This window comes from Erinaceus europaeus, chromosome 7 (assembly GCF_950295315.1).
Source record: "Erinaceus europaeus chromosome 7, mEriEur2.1, whole genome shotgun sequence".
In the NCBI taxonomy this organism is placed as follows: Eukaryota; Metazoa; Chordata; class Mammalia; order Eulipotyphla; family Erinaceidae; genus Erinaceus; species Erinaceus europaeus.
In genome coordinates, this window is record NC_080168.1 from 35798580 (window position 1) to 35817092 (window position 18513).

Below are 18513 nucleotides of genomic sequence, written 5' to 3' on the forward strand. Positions count from 1 at the left end.
TTGGCTAGAATTTTCTTCAATATTTTCGCATCTATGTTCATCAGAGCTATTGGCCTGTAGTTTTTTTTTTTGGTTGTGTCCCTGTCTGCTTTTGGTATCAGGGTGATGTTGGCTTCATAGAAGCTGGAAGGGAGTATTCCAGTGTCTTCAATCTTCTGGAAGACTATGAAAAGTAGAGGTATTAGTTCTTATTTAAAGGTTTTGTAGAATTCACTTGTAAAACCATCTGGTCCAGGAGTTTTATTTTTGGGAATATTTCTGATAACTATTTCAATTTCATTAGCTGTGATGGGCCTGTTCATGTTATCTACTTCCTCTTTACTTAGTTTTGGAAGTTGGTAGGTATCTAGGAAATTGTTCATTTCTTCCAGGTTCTCTAGCTTGGTGGCATATAATTGTTCAGTATTATTTCATTGTTTTTATTTCTCTTACATTTTAACTTGTATGTACATTTTCCTACCTTTTATTTTTCTATAAACCTATATTTCAACTACCAGAGAAATAATTCAAGTGGTAGAACAGAAACTTGCCTGTCTCAGTTTGCTCCCTGGAACTTCACACTCCAGAGCAGTGTGCTGACTTCACCTTTATTCCCCCTCTTCCCTCTAGTCCCCCATCTCACTCCCCTTCCTTTCCCCTTTCCCTCTCCCCCTCCCTCCCATATGAAAGAAATAAAACAAAACCAAAAAAGAAACACAAAAAAACCCTTGCATTTTTTTGTGATTGCTTTGACTACATCTAGTAAAGAATTATATTTTTGTAGAGTTTATTTTTTGGATAGAGACAGAGATAAAGACCTACACATAAACACACACACCTGCAGAGAGAGAGAGAGAGAGAGAGAGAGAAAATGGGAGATTACAAGAGATATGCTTGAACCTGAGTTGTGCATATAGCAAAGCAGTGCACTCACTATTCATGTGATCTGTTTTATTGACCCTGCTTAGGTAAAATATAACAATATACCACTTTTATGAAAACCTTGGCTGTCTCATATATTAAGACAAATTATTATTATTAAGACAAGTTATTACTTATTTATGGATAACTTTGACCCCAGAATATTTTATGAACTTTTTTTTTTTTAAGTAGCAATTTCTATGAGGAATGGTCACTTACTTTTGGACTATAAGTAGTTTATTGCTGTCGTGTCAGATAATTACTTCCTTCAGTCATCAAACCCAAATGCTTAGGAAATAATTGACACTTTGAGAACATAAGCCCTTATAGGGTGTAGGCCAGATCCTTAAGCTTTAATATTGTATTTCATGTCAGACTCATCAAACTGTACATATTATCTAAAAAAAAAAAAAAAAAAAACTTGTAGGGTCTATGTCTTCCCACTTGACCCTAGTTTTGAGAAAGATTTATGGTTTTGAAGTAATGGACACACAATGCCTTATGGAACAGCTGGATTCATTGAAAGGTCTTATCTGTGACTCCCAGATGTGTGACACTCAGATGTTGACATTAGGAACCACATATGCATTTTCAGCATTCAGACCTATGTATACACAGTATTAGTGGTAAAATAGCTTCTGTCACCACTGATTACATGGATGTATGTGTGCATATACTTAAATCATTGAAATTAGAAGTCAACCTGCTTCTTTGGACAAAGATACACTCCTGTGTAAGAGTTAAAAGCTCTAAATGGAGGTTATTCCCTGCTGGTAAGGACTCTCCTGGCTAGGACCTATATAATAATGCCAATGTGCTTACTTAGGGAGGCTGCCAGCAATGGGGAGATCAGGAACCACATCTGACTTCCTCTCATTTGTATCACTGGATCTGTGGGGGAAAGCTGGTATGTGGTAGGTGGTGGGGTAGAAGGAAAACAGACTGAATAACCATGGAGATGCTTTTGAGCAACTCAACATTATTTCTTTTTCTCTTTTTTTTAGCAGAGCACTGCTCAGCTTTGGCTTATGGTAGTATGGGGGATGGAACCTGGGACTTGAGAGCTTCAGGCATGAAAGTCTCTTTGCATAACCATTATGCTATACCCCCACCCTTCAACATTATCTCTATTTATTTATTTATTTTTCATTTTCCCTTTTTGTTGCCCTTGTTGTTTAACATAGTTGTGGTTATTGATGTCGTTGTTGTATAGGACAGAGAGAAATGGAGAGAGGAGGGGAAGACAGGGGGAGAGAAAGACAGACACCTGGAGATCTGCTTCACCGCCTGTGAAGCGACTCCCCTGCAGGTGGGGAGCCGGGGCTTGAACTGGGATCCTTATGCCGGTCGGTCCTTGTGCTTTGCACTACCAGCACTTAACCCACTGTGCTTCCGCCTCACTCCCAACATTATTTCTTATTTGTCTTCTGTACATTCTGGGGAAAGTAGGCATTATTAAACAAGCATCAGATGAGCAGCTTCTGATCATAGTATTGTACGTGTGGCCAGACTAAATTTACTTCATTGTCTAAAACCAGTCCACCTATTGTACCCCTATTTTTACTTCTTCATAAATCTTTACCATGAAAAGTATGCTTGCCATTAATAATTATTATGCTTTGTTGTCCTTAAGCAAAAACAGTGAGTTAATAGTTGTCCCAGATAGGGGTACGGTGTGACTTGTTGGGCTGTTGTGCAGGCTTAATAATAATTACATGATCTTTAATGATAAGAACTCATAATGAGTATAATTATTGTTAATAATGATTATATTTAATAATTACACCCAATAATTATTATCTTTAATAATAATAATTAGCACATGGGAACCAGTTACACCATTGTATTATCTTTTAGAACAAAACTCTAGAATCTGTGACCTGGTAGTTTGCAGCGTCTGCCCCCACCCACTGCCTTTCAGATCTGAGTGAGTCAGGAGGCTTCTAGAGCCTCGGGATCAGGGAGCCTTTTAGAATAGCTTGTATGCATTCTGTGTCAAGAGGCTTATATTTTTATGTTGTCTTCAAAGAAGTTTTATTTTATTATTTTGTAAAGTATCTTCAAAATGACCAGCTAATCCTTGGCCTCTCTCATTTTTCTGCCTGCCCAGTAATTCTTCATAACTTTTGAATTTTTTTTCATACACAAAGAGAAGACCTAGACCAGGTCTTTATCCCATAGCATACTAATTTATGTGAATTATGTAGGGCAGAGTCCGTGTTTATTGCTTGCATATTGGTAAAACTTTGATCTCCCCATGCTTTTGCTATGTTTAGATTTAAGTGCCCATATGAGTTTTTTTTAAATAAAAAACAGTTTATAAAAAAATCTTTGGCAAATTAAACATTTTTTTTAAGCTTTTCACACTTTGATACAAAGCAGAGAAATATTTCAGTGACAACATATTTCAACAGATTTTCAACTAGACTAATTTGCTTTATTCTTTGGGGTAGTTTACTTTTCTCTGAAACACAAGAATATCTCCTTTCAGTAGTAATCATTGTTGGTGTATTATAGTAATTTTTAAAGGGATAGGGTTTTTGCATTTGGGAGTGTATATTGACACAAGTTAAATGTTAGTGAAGACACTTTTAGATTAATTGATAGCCTGTTTACCAGGATTTAGAAAAAACATAAAAGACTTCTTTTCAGTATCGTCTTTTTGGTACATATTAAGATGTATTCCAGCCAAAAGCAGATCTGATCCGAAAGTATGAGGACTGATTATTTAAGAATAAACTGGTAGACAGGAAGGACTGGAGAGTCTGCCTTCACCTCCCCTGTGTGTCAGCTATGGACATGTGGTCTCTGATTTTTGCACCTTACTTTTTTAATGATTAGAATCTGAGGCTGGCTATCAGTCACTGCCCTGGGCAATTCTGCTGCAGTTTGATTATAATGGAGGGGAAAATAACAGACCCAAAGCTTCCCCATTAGACCCATTCAACTAAGAGATTTGTTTAATCTACACCACTAAGTCCATCACAGATGGATGACTTTTATAACTGTCTCTTCCCTTCTCATCATGGTGACTGAGATTTGCTATGTAATGTTTGTGTTTTGCTTTTGCCTTTCCCCTCCAGGTTTGATGATTCCTGTTTTCTGTGTGGTGGAGCAGTTGGACGGCTCTCTGGAATATGACAACAGGGAAGAACATGCTGAGTTCGTCTTGGTCCGAAAAGATGTGCTTTTTAGCCAGCTGGTGGAGACGGCGCTGCTGGCCCTGGGCTACTCCCACAGCTCTGCAGCTCAGGCTCAAGGTAGTAATGCATCTCTCTCTCTCTCTCTCTTTCTCTTCCCTCACTCCCTCCCTTGCCATGATTTGAGGATGAAGGTGTTCCCGTAAATCATTTTCCAAACAAAGGCTGGGAGTGCATTGATCAGCAATAGTGTCTTTCCCCAAGCAGTGAAATCCAGTGTGTCTTCCTTGTTTTCCAGTTGCTTAGGGAAACATTTGACCAACAACTCCAGAGTCATCAAAATCAACTTGTATTTCAAAGTTTTTGTTTGTTGGCTTTTTGCATTTGACAACTGTCACAAATTCTCTAATTGGAGTTGGTATTCCCAGAGCATGTGCTGATATATTTGATTCCTGATTGACCCTAAGTTTAGTACATAATTAGTAAGCTTTCAGTTTCCTGAATTTATTCACAGCTTTAGGCTCATGCACTATACAGAAGAAAGTGGATGTACCTTTCCATAGATTCTAATCTCTGAAAACTATTCTATAGCTTTGCTGCAGTCTGTTTACTAAAGAAACATCTTAATGTCTTTGTGACAAATTATTTTAACCTTTTTAATTAAATGCTAAAAATCATTGTTTTTTTCCCAGCATGCAATGCATAGCACTGGGTTACCCATTGTGAGCTTGTGTTGCTTCACTCTGAAGCGTAGCTTATTATTCTTTCATGTCCAAGAATTGACTAGAAAAATAACAACACAAACAATACCCAAACCTTTAAGAATGGAAAAAAATCACACATCACATTTTTGAATTCAGTAGGATGATTATCAGTATTTTTCAACTGATGTGATTGAATTGTATTGTTTTTGATAGTGGTTATAAATAGAAGATAAAAAAGGCTGATTTTTCTGTTCTAGCTTTTTTTTTTTTTTTTATAGTCAATCCCATGTACTACTATTGGGTTGTTGGAAAAGTCACAGCATACTTTTGCTTGGAAAAGCATAGAAAAAAGGGGGCAGGGTGGTAGCATAATGGGTTAAGCGCACGTGGTGCAAAGCACAAGGACCAGCATAAGGATCGGGGTTCGAGGGGAGTCGCTTCACAGGCGGTGAAGCAGATCTGCAGGTGTCTGCCTTCCTCTCCCCGTCTCTGTCTTCCCTCCTCTCTCATTTTCTCTCTGTCCTATCGAACAACGACAGCAATAACAATAATAATAATAACTACAACAATAAAACAAGGGCAACAAAAAGGGAATAAATAAATAAATGTTAAAAAACTTATATAAAAAAGAAAAGCATAGAAAAAAATACTTCATGACTTTTCCGACAGCCCAATTATCTTTTCTCAGCATCTGTGTAAGTGCCATAAAATCATTGCTATTTTTTAAGTGAGTTTCTCTTCATATATTTTTTGGGAACTGTCAGTCAGATTCTCCATTTATTCAGATAAATAAAATATGAGAGATTTGGTAGTTCACACAAAATTGTAAATGTGGTGACCCAAGGGTACGGCTTTTAAAATTTTAAACTCTTGACCTTGATTCTCTAAACAGATCAGGACTTTTCGGAACTTTTAATTAAATGCATAAAATATATACAGTTCTCTTAGGAAAGCAACCCATCTGAAAGCATGGAGTCAAAGACCATCTTTTCAGTTCTGGTAGAAACTCCTGGGTTACATCAAGGCCCCAGCACAGCCTGAATTTGCACTATTGGCCAGTCAGGATGCATGGACACAACTGAATCAGAGCCCACTGCTCTCAGAGCTGCACGATAAAGGGTGATTCATTTCTTGTCTCTAGTGACTTTGTTTCTTGTGTGAGGGACTCACAATTTGATCCTGAGCAAATTGCGTACTGGACACCATTGCTATTATTTCATGCAATGTGCCTAAATGCAATAAAAGCTCCCCCTCGACTCTCACCCCATCAACTCTTCATGCCATTTTAGGGATATTTTTCTCTGAATGTAAAGGTCATTGTATCCCACTGCTCGCATCCTGGTGTGCCAGCTTCCTGCTTGACAGGGCTATCCATCTCAGTTAGCAAGGCTGCTCAACGCGCCGTGAGCCCACATGTGGAGCCCAGAGCACTAAGTGGCCAAGATTTGATTCTTGGCACATGCTCAGGAAGGGGCTCTCAGGAAATGTGCACCAGGGAACCATACTGTTGCATTCGGCATTGTGGGCTGAACGTGGAATACCTAGGAGGAAATACAGACTCCATGTGCAAGCAGAATTATCTGAATGAGTAGCCTGTGGTTGTAAGGAAGAAGTGAAATGTGACCATTTGCTTTCTCAAAGTTTTTGAAGACCCTGGTTAAGAGGTTTAGAATACTATATATTTTTAAAGAAGTCAAGTCAACATTATGAAGGAACCCTAGGTCACAGCTACTTTGTAGGCAAGCAAAGGCTTTATCACTAGTCCAGTACTAGAATCTTACAGAGAGGAGAGAGGAGAGAGAAAAGCAGTTTATTGTTTTAAATTAGGCTGCTGGTTTCCGTTTCGTGTAAATGGGAAAACGTAGAATTGTTTATTTTGAAATGGATGCATTAGACCTTTGTTGTCATTCAGATTATCAAACATCAGTAGTCTGCTGCAGGTTGATTATAGCCCAGACAGTGCGTAGAGATAGGTCTTCCACGTGCTGGACAAGCAGCCCTGTAAAGGAGCTAAGGGAGGAGGCAAAACAAAAATGCCTGTTCGTGGACTGAGCTTTGATGTGTCTAGTTCTCTGCTTTGGTTGTTTGCTCCATGTTTAGGTAATTTCCCCCAAATGGGGAAGTCTCTGGGTGACCTCTTGGCAAACCAGCTTGTAATAGAGAAAGCAGATATCCTTGAACTCTTCTTTCTTGTTGGAAAAATTTGGGAAGACTAAGCAACAAGGCTAGAGGGGATTCTTGATTCTCTTTAAAAATGCAAACTCAGGGGGATCAGGCAGTAGGGCAGTGGGTTAAGAGCACATGGTGTGAAGCACAAGGACCCGAGTAAGGATCCCAGTTCGAGCCCCTGGCTCCCCACCTGCAGGGGAGTCACTTCACAGGCAGTGAAGCAGGTCTGCAGGTGTCTGTCTTTCTCTCTCCCCGCTCCGTCTTCCCCTCCTCTCTTCATTTCTTTCTGTCCTATTCAACTACAAGGACATCAGTAACAACAACAATGGTAACAACAACAACCATAAAAAAAAAACCCACAAAAACAAGGATAACAAAAAGGGGAAAAAAATGACCCCCAGGAGTAGTGGATTCATAGTGCAGGCACCAAGCCCCAACAATAACCCTAGCTGCCAAAAAAAAAACAAAAAAAACAAACTCAGAGACTGTACAGTGGATGTACCCATTTAGGTACACCTACTACCACATGCAAGTATCTGGATTCGAGCTCAGGCTCCCTGCTTACAGCAGTGAAGCAGATCTGTATGTATCTACCTTTCTCTACCCTTCTCTGTCTCCCCAACCCTCTCAATTTCTCACTGTCCTTTGAAATAAAACAGAAAAGGAGAAAAAACAGGAAAAAGTGGCTACAGGGAGAGGTGGATTGGTAATGCCAGCACTGAGGTCATGATAACCCTGGTGGCAATTAAAATAAAATCAAAAATGCAAATTCTTGAAACTTTTTTTTTTTTGTGATGTTGTGACGCCAGGAAGGAACTTTAGTAATTGAGTTTGAATAGTCTCTAGATTGTTTGTAAAAAGAAAAAAAATTAGCAATGCCATTATTTTTGTGATATTCAAGTTCTAGTGACAAGATACTGGACTGACTTTCTTGTGAGTATAACCAATTTCTCTTTCTCTGACATTTCTTCTAGGTGAGCTAAAGATAATCTCTTTTTAACAATGTCTTTATTTATTTTAATGATAAAGAGTAGATACAGACAGAAAGATACCGAGAGACAGAGGAAAGAGAGAGAAAGAGGGAGAGGGAGAGAGAGAGAGACACCCCAGAACACTGCTCCTTGGCTTATGGTGGTGCTGGGGATTGAACTTGAGACCTTAGAGCCTCAGGCTTGAAAGGCTTTTGCATAATCATTATGTTGTCTCCTCACCCCAAAATAATCTTTTTAATAAAGAATATTTGCTTTGGGGTTTGGTAGTGATGCCCTTGGTTGAGCACACATGTTATAGTGTGCAAGGACCTGGTTTGAGTCCTGCTCCCCACCTACAGGGGGAAAGCTTTGTGAGTAGTGAAGCAAGGCTGTAGGTGTCTCTCTGTCTCTCTCCCTCTCTGTCACCCCCTTTCCTCTCTATTTCTGGCTGTCTCTATCCAATAAATAAAATAAATAAATAAATAAGTAAATATTTAAAAAATGTTAAAGAATAAAATTGCTTTTAAAGGATGATAGAGAACATTCCCAGTGCCATTAAAGTAAGCAAGCAAACAAGTAAATACCAAATAACACATTGCAGAAATTCCACTGCAATGAAGATTAAGGATTTCCAGCCCACTTCACACACTTTAGCTATGACGTTCTTTATTTGAAGCTAGATCTTGAGATTGAGGAGTAGGAAAGGGTAAAGAACTGTCTTAAATCATGGGCAGGTTGCTTCCAGCTGACCAAAATCCTCCATTTCCCAGAAAACATACTAGTCAATTTTGGCGATCCTTAAGTGTAAGAGAAACAAGCTTCATCCACTGTTTTTGAGATACAAACTCCCAGAGAGCAGGTTCTTTGCTTTTACCTGGACAAGCAGCCTGCAGTCTGAAGAACAAGCACCTTTTTACATCATAAGGTAGACTCTGAGTCCTTGTCTTTGGACCAGAAGTTCCCTTCCCTTCCCTTCCCTTCCCTTCCCTTCCCTTCCCTTCCCTTCCCTTCCCTTCCCTTCCCTTCCCTTCCCTTCCCTTCCCTTCCCTTCCCTTCCCTTCCCTTCCCTTCCCTTCCCTTCCCTTCCCTTCCCTTCCCTTCCCTTCCCTTCCCTTCCCTTCCCTTCCCTTCCCTTCCCTTCCCTTCCCTTCCCTTCCTCTCCCATCTCCAAGAGCACTGCTCAGTGTGGGTTGGTACAGATGGCTGAACCTAGGACCTTGGAGCCTCAGGCATCATAGTCTGTTTGCATAACCATTTTGTTTCTCCCTCATCCCTATTCTGGAATTTAAATCAATCACATCCTTTCTAGCTCTATCTCCTCCCCCCCTCTCCCTTATTGTTGGGGCTTAGTGCCTGCATGAGGAATCCATTGTTCCCAGTGGCCATTTCCTTTTTCCTGAGAAGTAGAAAGAGAGAGAGAGGGACAGAGCACTGCATCACTGCTCATGAATACAACCCCCCATAGGTGGGGATTAGCAGCTTGGACTTGGGTTCTTGTTGCACAAAGCAAGCAATCCCTGTACGCCTCTACTTTTTCCTTCTTTCCATTTCATCCTTTCAGGTCTGCGTTTTGCAATAGCCAGAAAAGTGTGAAAACTTGCACATGATACAGATACATTTCTCTTGTTTTCTTTGAAGTTTGAAAGAAGAGAGACTGAGGATGTAGCTCCATGTGAAACACATGTTTTGGATCTAATCCTGGAGCCCAGGATTAGATCTCTGGCACAAGTAAGCAAATACGCAAAAGAGTGGAAAGAAGCTAATAAGTTGACGAGGAGCTCCTATAACGTGTATAAGCCAGGGTATTTCTTAGTGCTAGGTAATTGAGCAAGTACTATATGCTATGCACTATTTTAAGAGATGATCTAGAATGACCATTTACTTCTTTAAAGTAAGTTACATGACTCCAGTTCAAGAGATGAGAAAACTTAGACAAATTAAGAACAACTTTTTGTGGGAGGTGGCACATTGGATAAAGTGTTGGACTCTTAAGCATGAGGTCTCAAGTTCAGTCCCCAGCAACACATGTGCCAGAGTGATGGTTCTTTCTCTTTCTTTTCTTATCCCTCTCATTAATAAATGGATTTAAATACTTTTTTTTTAAAAAAGAAGAAAATTACACCTTTAAAAATTTTTTAAAAAAATATTTATTTTTCCTTTTGTTGCCCTTGTTTTTTTATTGTTGTTGTAGTTATTATTGTTGTTATTTATGTTGTTGTTGGATATAACAGAGAGAAATGGAGAGAGGAGGGGAAGACAGAGATGGGGAGAGAAAGATAGACATCTGCAGACCTACTTCACCACTTCACTGCTTGTGAAGCAACTCCCCTGCAGGTGGGGAGCCAGGGGCTCGAACCGGGATCCTTACTCCGGTCCTTGTGCTTTGCGCCATGTGCACTTAACCTGCTGCGCTAACGCCTGACTCCCAAAAAGTACACCTTTTAAGGTGCATAGTGTTTCTAGGTAGAATAGCTGAGATCTTAAGGCCCTGGATTCATTTTCTGGACCCAGTGTTCTTTTCCACAGGCACACCCTGTGATAAACCTGCTTAGTAGGAACTCACAGCTAGGCTATGTTCAGTTCTTATTTATTCTGGATAGTGAGCAAGAGAATTGAGAGGGATGGGTGAAATAGAGAAGGTGAGAGACAGAGACACCTGCAGACCTGCTGTACCACTGCTGAAGCCTTCCCCCCTGCAGGTAGGTGGGGAGCCAGGGCTTTCACACTGTAATGTGTGTGCTCAACCAGGTGTACCACCACCCAACCCCTTTCAGCTCTTACTTAATGCTTGCCTTTTACTTGTGATAAATCCTCAAGATTAGGCCTTTTATAAAAAAAAATTTATTCATAAAAAGGAAACACAAAAACTATAGGATAAGAGGGGTACAACTCCACACAATTCCCACCACCAGAACTCTGTATCCCATCCTCTCCCCTAATAGCTTTCGTATTCTTTAACCCTCTGGGAGTATGGACCCAAGGTCATTGTGGGATGTAGAAGGTGGAAGGTCTGGCTTCTATAATTGCTTCCCTGATGAACATGGGCGTTGACAGGTCGATCGATACTACCAGCCTGTCTTTCTCTTTCCCTAGTAGGGTGGGAGTCTGGGGGAAGCAGGGCTCCAGGACACATTCGTGGGGTCGTCTGCCCAGGGAAGCATGCTAAATATATGCTGATTATGTTCACTTGGGTATTATAATATATATGGTAATGACATATAAGTATTATTTCTGTGATAAGATAATTTTTTAAAAACTTTAAAAAAATAAAATAAAGATCATCACCAGTAGAAACAAATATCTTTCATTTAGTGTGGAAAAGGAGAAATTCCCTAGATAATTTAACTCCTATTTTTCAAGTTCTCATCTGTTTCCGAAAGTGACAAGAATAAGAGGAATTCGGGGGTCAGGTGGTAGTGCAGCAGGTTAAGTGCAGGTGGCACAAAGCGCAAAGACCAGAGTAAGGATCCCGGTTCAAGCCCCTGGTACCACCTGTAGAAGGGAAAGATTCACGAGTGGTGAAGCAGGGCTGTGGGTGTCTTTCTCTCCTCCTCTCTGTCTTCCCCTCATCTCTCCATTTCCCTGTCCTATCCAACAATTTATCCTTTCTTAAATAAAAAAAAATCTTTATTTATTTGTAGAGACAGACATTGAGAGGGAGGGGGTGATAGGAAGAGAGACAGCGACACCTGCATCCCCTCTTCACCACTGACAAAGCTTTTCTCCTACAGGTGGGGAATGGGGACATGAACCTTGGTCTTTGTATACTGTAACATGTACACTCAACCAAGTGTACCACCACCTGGCCCAATGACTTCATTTTAAATATGCACCTGTTTATTTTCACTGTGAAACTCTTCTGCCCTCAGAAGGCCTCTTTCAGAACAGAAAAGGTGGTACTTGTGCTGTGCCTGGGAGGTGGCACAGTGTATAAAGTGTTGAGCTGCCGAGCCTGAGGTCCTGAGTGTGAATCCTGACAGAGTGATGCTCTGGTTCTCTCCCTGTCTATCTCTCGCTAATGATGTAACTGATGCTCAGTTATTTATTATCCTGGAGACACACACATTTCTAAAATGTGCTGGCTTACTGTTTTCAGTAAGTAGATCTGGAGTCAGGAATTGGGAATTTTTTGTACCTTTATAGAAGAGTGACACATAATCTAGTCGGCACAGGTTCTGCAAATATTTATTAGAAATGAAAACACTTTTTAAAATCTATTTTACTCCTTTTAAAGCTTTTTATGAGTAAGTAAATAGTGGTGTGCAAGATTGTGCAGCTTCAGCTCTGTGCCACACACACCTACAAAGTTCTTTGCTTTTGGCCCTAAAGTTGATTACTACTACTTCTCCTCTTCTCTCTCTCTCTCTCTCTCTCTCTTTTTTTTTTTTTCCCAAGTTCCTATGTACCTTTTCTCTGTATTCTAGACAGGAGTGAAACCATCTGGGAGTATGGACCCAGGGTCATTATAGGGTGCAGAAGGTGGAAGGTCTGACTTCTGTAATTGCTTCTCCGCTGAACATGGGCATTGATAGGTCGATTCATACTACCAGCTGAGACTGAGGAAAGTTGAGAGGGGAAGGGAAGGTAGAGAGAGGGGGAAAGACAGAGAGACACCTGCGACACTGCTTCATCACTCACAAAGCTTTCCCCCTGCAGGTGAGGACTGGGGGCTCAAACCTATGTATTTGCACACTGTAACATGTGTGCTCAACCAGGTGCACCACCTAATAACAGACTTTTAAGGTTCACTTATGGTAAGACAATTTATTTTTGATAGTTCATTTATTTAGTTATTTTATTTGGAGAATTAGTTATTTACAGTAAATGCAATTATTGATACATTGTTATAAAAGCCTTCACTTTTCTGTAGAACACTGTGACCTGCAGCCTAGGCCCTCCTCCACCATCATACCTCTCAACCTGAGAGCCCTAGAGAATTAGCAGTTTTTTAAAAAAAATAATTTATTTATTTATTCATGAGAAAGACAGGAGGAGAGAAAGAACCAGCCATCACTCTGGTACATGTGCTGCTGGGGATCGAACTCAGGACCTCATACTTGAGAGTCTAGTGCCTTAGCAACTGTACCACATCCCGGACCATGAGAATTAGCAGTTTTTATCTGAAGTAAAATCTAGCTTAACTCCTTAACTCCTGGGCCATCTGTCACCATTTCTAGATTCTTCTATGGTGACTTCTGTAATGATGGTTTAACTGTACTCTTGGTGGCAAGACAGCCCGCCCAGTAATAACTTTTAGACTCAGAAGAATAGTTATGTATTCATTGAGATCTATTTCTTCTGTTCAAAGCATGGTGTTATTTTGTCCATGTTTATCTGGATTCCCTCTATTTGAAAACACCACTTGTGGGGAGACTAATTGTAAAAGGTGAATGAGAAGAATCATATGAATAAATAGAATACAGTTTAAAAACCATAATAGTAAAGCTCTATATAAAAAGTAACTGCCAAAAAAAAAGTAACTGTTTAATTTATTATGAATTTATTTTGTATGTTATATTACTATTACCGTCTAATGGACTAGTTCTTTATAACATACTATTGGGAAAAATAAATTTACATAGAAGCTACTTGTAAGATAAATTTTGTCATTAAAAATGGAAACACTTAAAAGGAGCTGGGTAGGCTCACCTGGTTGAGCATGCACATCACAATGCACAAAGACCCGCTTCAAGCCCCAGGTCCCATCTACAGGGGGAAGCAGTGCTACAGGACTCTCTCTTTCTCTTCCCCCCTCCTTCCTTCCCTCCCTCTCCACTTTCCCTCCTTCCTCCCCTCTCTCTCCCTCCCTTTCTTTTCCCCCCTCTCTTCCCTGTCTCTCTTTTTCTCTCCCCTTCCCTCTCAACTTTTCTCTATCTTTTTTATTATTTTAATTTTTATTTATAAAAAGGAAACATTGACAAAACCATAGGATAAGAGGAGTACAACTTCGCACAATTCCTGCCACCAGAACTCTGTATCCCATCCCCTCCCCTGATAGCTTTCCTATTCTTTAACCCTCTGGGAGTATGGACCCAAGGTCATTGTGGTATGTAAAGGTGGAAGTTCTGGCTTCTGTAATTGCTTCCCTGCCGAACATGGGCGTTGACAGGTCGATCTTTACTCCCAGCCTGTCTTTCTCTTTCCCTGGTGGGGAAGGGCTCTGGAGAAGCAGAACTCCAGGACACATTGGTGGGGTTGTCTGTCCAGGGAAGTCTGGTTGGCTTCATGTTAGCATCTGGAACCTGGTGGTTGACAAGAGAGTTAACATACAAAGCCAAACAAATTGTTTACCGGTCATGGACCTAAGGGCTGGAATAGTGCAGATGAAGAGTGGGGGGGGGGGGGTTTCCTCCATTTTGTAGATAGCTAGTAGGCATATTTTAATTAAATCCCAAAGGGCCTGTGGCTATACAAGGTTTTTTTTTTTTTTTCTTTTGCCCCTGAGTCTGAAATCTGATATGCAGGTGGATCCAAGTTATTGTCTGGAGAGATGATGTCATGGCTGGAAAAAGGACCGGAAAGTTGGATTAGGGAAGAGAGTAGCTCCCTAATATGGGAAATGGATATAAATATTGTTGACTGTAAACCCCATCAGTTTGATGTGATCTGGGGCCCATAATCAGCTTAGGAGCATATGTGACCTCTGCATCCCTCTAGATCTGAGCTCACATTCTGTGGTCATAAGTAGGAACATTTTATGCTGTCCCAGTATCGACCCATCTTCCTCAGGTGTAGCATAGAGTATGTTGTCCATCTTCCCTTCAGAAGATAGAACATTCTCTACCATTGTTGATCCAAGTTGAGGGCAAGGTCGTATGGGGGCCCACAAAGGGGTCTGTTGTGTTGTTCCTGATAGAGAAGACCGGTAAAAATGGAGAGAGGGATTTATTTGAGGTCTAGGCCCACCAAGTCTGTTTGGGAATCTCAGGACTCCTCAGTTAGGGCCCCAGCTGATGGAATGGCCTGATAGTGACTGAAGAGTTATCGTTAAAGTGTGCCAGTCTCTTGGCCTTATTCAGCTCTTGCAGTCCTTGATTTGATAAGGTTAGCTTTGGAGTGAGTGAGAGAACTATAATAGGAAGTCAGTGAGGACGGTATCTAAGTCTAAGTAGACATTTCATTAGGAACTTGATACTGACTCACTACAGACTATTGTGTACTTTTGCTTTCAGGTATATATTTTGCCCTAATTTATGGAAACATGTGAACATATGTTCTATCTTACAGGATCTGGTCTATATCTAGGTTTTGGGCCTTTGTTAGGAAATGAACTGCCTGGAATGGAATTAGAGAATACCATGAAAGGAAAGATCTCACCTGAATAATGAGGGTGAGGGGTTGACATTCCATACCTGATGTCTCTGGACATAGTCTGAAGTGAAGCATGTTGAGGTGGTACTCATTGCATTGATTAGGTTAAGATCGGCGAATGCAATATCATTTGGTTTGACTTGAGAGAAGCATGACTCACCCCAGAGGTTGCAGGACTGGGGGAAATACAAGCTCTATAGAGGAAGCGGGAGGTTCCTGCTGTCTTAGGGTTTAAGAAGACAATAGCTAGTTATTACTGTAATCACATTGTTTGGCAATTGGGTTAACTTTGAAAAATCCCTTTGGTAGGATTTGCTGTATCGTACACCACATCACCATATTTTATGTCCTTTGACATTATTTGTATATAGCTATGCCACTGGTTGCTTCTGTTCTCCCTGGACTAAGCTTTTAAGAGGGTCAACAATTCAAAGACTCAGCCTATGCATTAAAAAGACTCAGTCTGTATTTAAAAAGTTTGAGACATTCAATCAGTTTTTCCCCCTCATAGTACCTAGTGATTTGTATGACTACACATTAATAGAAGTGTACATAAACACCATTCTCACCACCAAAAGACTGTGTTCTGCACCCCCCCCCCCCCATAAAGCTGAACCTTCACCCTCTACCCAGGGTTCTTACTTTGGTGCCTTAACTTTTCTCTATATTCATTTAAGAAATGAAAAATAGAAAACACAAAAAGAAATGAATATACTTTTAATTTATTCAGCTTGAAATGCTCTGTTTTTAAATCAACTTTCTGAAATGTTTTAGCCTGACAACATGAACTGCACAGTGGAGAGATGGGTCAACTGTATTATATATTCACGAACTCACCTGGCACTATGACAATGCATGGTCAGTTTTCATTCTTCTCATTCTTCCCCCCAACAGATCATTATTTTGAAGGCTAAAATAGATATATAGAAAGAGTTCCGAGCACTACTCAGGTCTGGTGTGTATAGTGCCATAGATCAAATTTGTGACCTTACACATGCAGGTACTGTTCTCTAAGCTACCTCTTTTTGCACCCCCCCTTTTTTTTTAAATTGCTACCAGGGTTACTGTGGGGGCTGTGTTATCTGCAGGAGTCTACTGTTCCAGGCAGATTTTTTTTTTTTGTCTCCTTTCTTCCTTCCTTGCTTCCTTACTTTTCTTTCTTTCTCTTTCCCATTATGATAGAGACAGAAATGGAGAGGGAAGAAGATAGGGAGGAAGTGGACAGGGGGAGATAGGGAGAGTGAGAGAAAGGGAGACACCAGCAGCACTGCTTCACTGCTCATGAAGGTCCCCTTCCCCCACAGGAGGGGGTCAGGGGCTTGAACTTGGCTTCCTTCAAGCGTGTGTACTCTACCATTTGTGCCACTGCCAGCTCTCCCTTAACACTTTAAAGACACATTCTTGATTTCTTTAAAAATTATTTATTTATTTATTTATTTATTTTCTCTTTTTGTTGCCCTCGTTGTTGTTTTTTTTATTGTTGTAGTAGTTGTTGTTGTTGATGTCATCTTTGTTAGATAGGACAAAGAGAAATGGAGAGAGGAGGGGAAGACAGAGAGGGGGAGAGAAAGACAGACACCTGCAGATCTGCTTTACTGCCTGTGAAGCGACTCTCCTGCAGGTGGGGAGCCAGGGGATCGAACCGGGATCCTTATGCGCTTCGCATCACGTGCGCTTAACCCTCTGCACTACTGCCCGACTCCCCATTCTTGATTTCTTATATTTATCTACAAACATTTCCCTTGAAAACTTTTATAGATAAAGATTATATCAAAAACATAACGATAGTACCACTCAAGGTCAACTTGTCCCTCATTTTATACTTTTCTAGCATTTGTTTGGTCAAATGAGAAGCCAGACAAACCTACATGTTGCAGTTGATAGGTCTCTCAATATGGCAGTCTTTTTTTAATAAGTCATTTTAATTTGTTTATTAATTAATGAAAGGGATAGGAGGAGAGAGAAAGAACAAGATATCACTCTGGTACATGTACAGGTGGGATTGAACTTGGAACCTCATGCTTGAGAGTCTAGCACCTTATCTACCAGAGCACTGAATACTGCAAGTTTAAAAATGCTTTTCTAAGTGACTGGTAGTGATTCAGCAAATAGAATGCACACTTCTGCAAGTCTGCCCTACTGGTTAGGTTCTTGGCTTTCCATATGACAGAATGCTACTCGGGTTCCAGATATTTTTTTTCTCATAAATAAGTAAATCTTAAAAAAAAATTATAACATGTTTATTACTTTAATCCAAATTTTTTTGTTTTGCTAAACTTAATTGAAACCCAACCCTATAAATACCAAGAAATATTATGATTTCAAATAATTAGTAAGCTCAGTCAAAACATTAGAAAATAATTTTAAAAATCACAAACTTTTTTTTTTTGGGGGGGTAGGGGAAGGATCATTAAAAGGCTTACACTGTCTGGAGCTGAAAAGACTTTCCTGCCTTGAACATCTGACATGGTCCCTGTGGAAATGTTTAAGTTCCTTCTGCCTTGTCTTGGTTTCATTCTTTAGCTCACTCCCTTTTTTACCCCACTTTTGCTTCTTTAATTAAACTCTCATGTTTGGGACACCACAGTTTTTTTCTTTCCCTTTAAAAGAGCAGTGTTACAAAAAGGTGCATATTTAGAAATTTTTAGGCCTTGGAGCAAACTTTTAACAAACAAGCAGCTTAAAAAAAAAAAAAATCTGTGACTCTCAAAAAAAGAGAGCTAAAATAGTTAACCAAAATAGCTCTTAACCATGTGTCAACCCTCATTAGTACTGGAAGAGCCAAGATGTAAAACACTGATTGGGCCCACACAAATCTCTAACAGGCCTCTGTACTCGTCCCACCGCCACAACATGAAGTGGAATATTCTCTCGTGTGTGTGTGTGTGTGTGTGTGTGTGTGTGTGTGTGTGTGTGTGTGTGTTTGTTCACCAGCTTGCAACAGTCTGAAACATTTTCTCTCTAACTGGATGCCAAGGGAAAAATAATGCTAATCTTTCTCCTTGTTCATCACTTAATAAATGCTGTAATGTCTCTAGTTCTGTGTTCTTTTTATTTATATATTTTTTAAATAAAAAATTATCTTTATTTATTGGGTAGAGACCATCAGAAGTCGAGGGGGAAGGTGGTGACAGAGAGGGAGAGAGACAGAGAGACACCTGAAGCCCCGCTTCACCACTTGTAATGCTTTCCCCCTGCAAGGGGGACCGGTGCTTGAATCTGGGGCCTTATGCACTGTAATGTTTGCATTCAACCAGGTGTGCCACGCCTGGCCCCCTTATGTATATATTTTGATTCATATGTGCTATTTACAATGTG

The 18513-nt window shown here is 40.2% G+C and overlaps 1 protein-coding gene across 1 annotated transcript in view; it reads left to right on the forward strand.

The window, feature by feature from the left end:
- SATB2 (SATB homeobox 2) overlaps window positions 1–18513 on the forward strand; it is a 237093-nt gene that overhangs the window by 32055 nt on the left and 186525 nt on the right. The window contains exon 4 of the mRNA XM_060193495.1: window positions 3984–4160. Within this exon, the coding sequence (XP_060049478.1) occupies window positions 3984–4160 (177 nt within the window). The remainder of the gene's footprint in view (window positions 1–3983; window positions 4161–18513) is intronic.